Genomic DNA, 6,000 nt, shown 5'->3' with positions numbered 1-6,000 from the left:
AAGGGGTGAGATCAAGAAGGTGAAACATTCATAGCAATCTCAGGAAATGTGGGAATTGAACTTACGCTTCACTCTGCCTTACAAACTAGCTGACCAGTCTACTGAGCAAAACAGCCTCCTAGAAAACTCAGAACCCAAATTCATGAGCAGTTTATGCTCACTGCCGTAAAGGCCATACAAGATCCTTATTGCAGCATGTCAAGCCCAGTGTGTTTAAATATCCTCTAAATGGAATTAGAAGCTTCAGAACTGCTGGGCTAGAAGCACAACCAGAACTATATCCTGCCAATGAGCACAACAGGTCTAAATTTAGTCTAGAAATTATAAAAATATTCACTTTAACTGTGCATTCTGGGTGATACGTACTCTTTCCCTATCAACCGAAAATTTCAAAACTAGGTTTCTCCCATGTTTTGTTTATTATGTGTTTTCAGAAATCATGTGACATAACAATTAACTCACCACTTGTAGTAAGGCAAGATAGCCAGCTCCAACATTGTCAAAGTTGATTTTCACGTTTTTCCACCGTGCGGTTTCATTAAGCTGCTCACAATCAGTTTTATTGTTAACAATCTTGATGGGGAATTGCGTTCCATCAGATATATTGATACAGTGGTAGTATCTTCCAGCAAAAAGATTTACACCCATTATACTGAAAATGAGCCAGAATATCAGGCAGACAAGCAGCACATTCATAATGGAAGGAATTGCTCCAAGAAGTGCATTGACGACCACCTAATCAAGAGAATTAAGGAAAGACTGTTAAACAGGTTATGCATGTTGGAATAAGAAAGGTTGCTTGCTAATATAAACAGGAAGCATTACTTTTGTTAAAAGCACATTCTGTAAATTGTAGATTATCTACATTAAAGGTTCAATGTATTATTAAACAAAAAACTGAAAAATTGTACACAAATAAGAATATAGAAACAATATATAGCAACTTCAGGAAAATATTTGACCAGATGACACAGCATGTATTGAAAAAAAAAGTAAAATAAAGCAAAAAACCTTGTGGTGGATCGATGATGTCACAGAATTGATTACTGCAAAAAGAATGCAAAATTATGAGTAAAGTACAGACATCAAAATCAAAACTATTGAAAAAATATCAGGAAATTAGAAAATAAAATCAAACAATGAGAGTTTAGCAGATGTGAGTTTACACTGGCCGGATGTGATATTAATGATTACCTTTTGGTACCCTCACAGGAAAATAACAAAGTGTGAAGCAACTGTCTGCATGAAACTATGCTGCCTAGAAACACATATCAAGCATTTGAATGTAAAATTCACTTGATTTATCTGTGTTCAGGAAATTTTGTGGGTCTTGTTTATCTGTGCACTCAATTTTCTAATTTATTTTTCTAGGATGATATCTGATCTGCGCTCCCAGCAGGTATAAACTTACAGCCAGGACATGAACATATGGAATTTCTTCAAATTTGTTTCACAAAATTCTTCAAATGTTTTTATATTCATAAAGCTGACAACTAGTAGAGATTTTTGTTGGTTAAAATATGCATTTAAAATTGCACCAAAAGCTAGAAATTGAACCTATGTTATTTTTATTGATAATTTTCAGAAATTTTCAACCAAAGAATACATTTATTCTGCGTGAAAAATAGCAACGTAATGTTCAAATACCATAAGCAAACATGTGATAACAACACATCTGTTGGATAATATGTACTTCATTGCTTTCATTTAAAAATATAGATTATTGTTTTCTTCTAAATAAAGGTTCACAATCTTTCTTTAGTTATTCTGCAGGCATCTGGAAATTCTCCAGTGAAAAAAAAATCACACAAGTGAAAAGCTGAATAGAAAGGTGTAAGTGAATTTTACATATCACAATACCTTATAGTATGCAGCCATGCGTTGAGATTTTGTAGCGAAGGATAGTATAGAAAATGTGAGATAACCACTTCTGTAAGGGTCTCTATTTCATTTACTTGTTTTGGATCTAAATGTATATCATACACATGCAAAGTTGAGCCATTGTTTATCTTACCCTCATGCCTTCAAAACGTGACAAGGCCCTAAGAGGTCTTAAAGCTCTTAGTGTCCGAAGGGACTTAATAGCACCTAGTTCTGAGTAGCCCAGGGCATTAGCTACAAGGCTCACCAAAGACACCTATACAAAAGAAAAAAAAAATAGATACAATTGAAATGGTTAATGTAGTTTTTAAAACCATCTGATATAGCATTTATCATATATTACTCCAGAAGAATTTAAACTGAAACATCTCAATCAGCTGCATGGGCAATCCTCATTCTTGGAACAACAACCTGTACTCAGTTACCTGGACAACTGAAAGAATGGGCACAATAGTAGAGCAATTAAAATCAGATTTGCTCAAAAGACCAGAACAACCTATGGCTATGTGTACAGACATGTATGGTGACAATAGGATGTGCAAAGCAAGTTTGTTTTTTAAGAAAAAGAAAGTCATTTATTCATAGATAGCAAGGTGTAGAGCTGGATGAACACAGCAGGCTAGGCAACATCAGAGGAGCAGGAAAGCTGACGTTTCGGGTCTGGACTCTTCTTCAGAAATGGGGGAGGGGAAGGGGACTCTGGAATAAATAGAGAGAGGGGGGGAGGCGATGATGGAAGGTGGATAAAGGAGCAGATAGGTGGAGAGAAGACAGACAGGTCAAGGAGGCGGGGATGGAGCCTGTAAAGGTGAGTGTACGTAGGGAGTTGGGATTGGGGTTGGTTTATTTATTCATAATTTTTCACCTCTTAAAAAAGCCATTTTATTACAGGGCAATAGAAGTGTCAGCCAACAAAAATCCATCAATACCACAAACTGCAAGTGCTTGAAATCTCTCTGCCTTGTGTAAAAATACAGCTTGCAATTGGCAACAGGGATTAGAGAACCAGCATTGACAATGCAGCAATGTTTTAAAGGGCTTGGGTGTTTCAAAACATGAATGGATGTTTGGACTTTCAACCAAAAATGCAAAATATGACCTGGAACCAAAAGAAAGCAAAAGAAAATACTGATTATATCACACACACTTAAAATACAAAAATGTAAATACAAAATTTATTTTGTAGACGACATTTCACTTATCAAAGTTAATGATATCAGTAAATAGTGAATTTTGGGATCAATGTCAACATCAAACATTCTGAACCTACTGGAACATGGAGAGGAACATCCAACCACACTATCACACAACAATTGTATTCTATTTCAAAAAATCTACTGAATCTAAGAACAGCAGTCATGACCATTTCCCTGAAAAATTTTCATTTAATGCAGTGATCCTGAGTAATATGGTAATAGGCATCATGTACCAAATTTCTGGGTTTGTTACCTCAACATGGAATACCAACAAAAAAAGTACAAAACTCAGAATACATACGTCAACAATGAGGAAGTCCAGCCAACACCAAGCATTCGTGAAATACTTCACAAAACCATAGGCCACCCACTTCAGCAACATTTCCAGAATAAAGATGTAGGTGAAGATTTTATCAGCATATTCCAGCATTGACTTGATGTTATGCTTTTGTTCAATGTAAATATCTTCAAATGCCTAAAAGTGAGACAATAATTAAAAATATTTGTACTTTACAAAAGGATAATTTGAGTTTGTTCATTAGATTTTCCATCTCTTTTTATTTCTGCTTCCGACTAACACACAAGCTTTCTCAGTCTTACAGGCTGAGTTATTCCAGACCACAGTGCTCTACACAGTTGCTGCTGTTTTACATTGTTGTTGATCAGTGGGTTGACCTTAAGACATAGGAGCAGAAGTCAGCCATTCAGCCCATCAAGTTTGTTCTGCTGTTCAACAAGGTGATGGCTGATGTGATAATCAACAACTCAATTTTCCTATCTCACCCATAATCCCTGATTTCCTCTCTGTTCAGGGATCTCAGTCTTGAGAAGATATATAGCCCTGACACAGCCTCAACAGCCATCTGCAATAAAAATTTCCATAGATTCGCTACCCCCTGAAGGAAGAAATTCCTCCTCATCTTTCTATTAAATGTACACCCCTTCATTCTGACATTATGCCCTCTGGTCCTAGACTCTCCCAGAAAGGGCAAGATCCTTTCCACATCTACCCTGCAAAGTCTCCCTGTATGTTTCAATAAGGTTGCCTTTCATTCTTCTAAATTCTAGAGAGTACAGGCCCAAATTACTCAACCACTCCTCCATACCTGGTATCAGCCCAGTTAACCTTCACTGGATTGCCTCCAATGCCAGTTTATCTTTTCTTAGGTAAAGGGCCCAAAACTGCTCACAGTATTCTAGCTGTGGCCTGATTGGTGCCTTGTACAATTAAGCAAAACTTCCCTACTTTTATACTCCATTCCTTTGAAATAAAAGCCAACTCTCCATTTGCCTTTCCTATTACCTAACTAACTTGGATACTAGTTATTCGTAAGTTATAGATGAAGACACCCAAATAACTCTGTTCTCCACTTCTCTAGTCTTTCTCCATTTAGTTTTAATTTTTATTCACATGTGGGACGTGTATGTTGTTGGCTGGCCAGCATTTATTGCCGACCCTAGGTGCCCTTGAGAAAGTGGTGGTGAGATGCCTTCTTGAACCACTGCAGTCCATGTGCTGTAGGTAGACCCACAATGCCCTTAGGGGTGGAATTCCAGGATCTTGACCCAGTGACATTGAAGGAATGGTGATATATTTCCATGTCAGGGTGGTGAGTGGTTTGGAGAGGAGCTTGCAGACGACGGTGACATTCCGATGTATCTGCCGCCCCTGTCCTTCTACATGGAAGTGATCATGGGTTTGGAGGTTCTGTCTAAGGATCTTTGGTAAATTTTTGCAGTGCATCTTGTAGACAGTACACACTGCTGCTACTGAGCATGGGTAGTGGAGGGAGTAAATGCTTGTGGATGTGGTGCCAATCACGTGGGCTGCTTTGTCCTGGATGGTGTCAAGCTTCTTGAGTGTTGCTGGAGCTGCACTCATCCAGGCAAGTGGGGGAGTATTCGATTACATTCCCGACTTGTCCCTTGTGGATGATGGACAACTTTGTTGAGACAGGAGGTGAGTTACTCGCCACAGTATTGCTAGCCTCTGACCTGCTCTTATAGCCACTATATTAAATGGCGAGTCCAGCTGAGATTCTGGTCAATGATAACCCCCAGGATATTGACAGTGGCAGGTTGAGTTTTAGTAACACAATTGAATGTCAAGGGGCAGTGGTTAGATTGTCTCTTATTACTTCCAAGATGATGGTGGATTAGGACTCCTGAGCTGGAGCTGGTCTGTTTCTTTTCTTTCTGTCTCTCTGTTCACGTTTTCCTTTCTTTTTATTTCCTATCCTCAGGCAGTGGTGATGTCTGGGATGAAAGCCAGTGCAGATTCCCAGCACTCCCGGCCTCAGGTTGAAGCCCAGAGACATCCGGGTTGGAAGGACTGTCAATGCTGGACTCTTATTTCTTTGCTTTTTCTAATTTATTGCCGGACTTCTTATTTCTTTATTTTTCAATTTTTTCCATAGGAATTTGTACTTAAGATTCTGTGCCTAGGTACCGAAGATGGCATCATAAGCGGTGGCTTGTAAACTTTTCTCTGCACTCTTGTGAGTACATGCAACAATAAAGTTAATTCTAATTCTATTGGAGACAGTCATTGCCTGGTATTTGTGTGGTATGAATGTTACTTGCCACTTTCAGCCCAAGCCTGGATATTGTCCAGATCTTGTTACATTTAAATATGTACTGTTTCGGTATAGGAGGAGTTGTGAATGGTGCTGAACATTGTGCAATCGTTGGCGAACATCCCCACTTTTGGCCTTACAATGGAGGGAAGAACATTGATGAAGCAGCTGAAGATGGTTGGGCCTAAGACACTATCCTGATAAGCTCCTGCAGAGATGTCCTGGAGCTGAGATGACTGACCTCCAACAACCACAACCATCTTCCTATTTGCCAGGTATGACTCCAACCTGCAGAGAGTTTGCCCCCTGATACCCATTGATTCCAGTTTTTCCAGGTCTCCTTGATG

The 6,000-nt window shown here is 38.8% G+C and overlaps 1 protein-coding gene across 1 annotated transcript in view; it reads right to left on the bottom strand.

The window, feature by feature from the left end:
• Window positions 1–674: 674 nt before the first annotated feature.
• Window positions 675–6,000, bottom strand: part of scn1laa (sodium channel, voltage-gated, type I-like, alpha) — a 121,151-nt gene continuing 115,825 nt past the window's right edge. Inside the window, exons 20-23 of the mRNA XM_048599030.1 lie at window positions 3,379–3,552; window positions 2,015–2,137; window positions 1,012–1,046; window positions 675–735 (exon numbers count right to left, since the gene is read on the bottom strand). Of these exons, the coding sequence (XP_048454987.1) occupies window positions 1,044–1,046; window positions 2,015–2,137; window positions 3,379–3,552 (300 nt within the window). The 3' untranslated portion in view covers window positions 675–735; window positions 1,012–1,043. The remainder of the gene's footprint in view (window positions 736–1,011; window positions 1,047–2,014; window positions 2,138–3,378; window positions 3,553–6,000) is intronic.

This window comes from Rhincodon typus, chromosome 7 (assembly GCF_021869965.1).
Source record: "Rhincodon typus isolate 14 chromosome 7, sRhiTyp1.1, whole genome shotgun sequence".
NCBI lineage: Eukaryota > Metazoa > Chordata > Chondrichthyes > Orectolobiformes > Rhincodontidae > Rhincodon > Rhincodon typus.
This window is presented reverse-complemented; position numbering and strand designations above follow the sequence as displayed.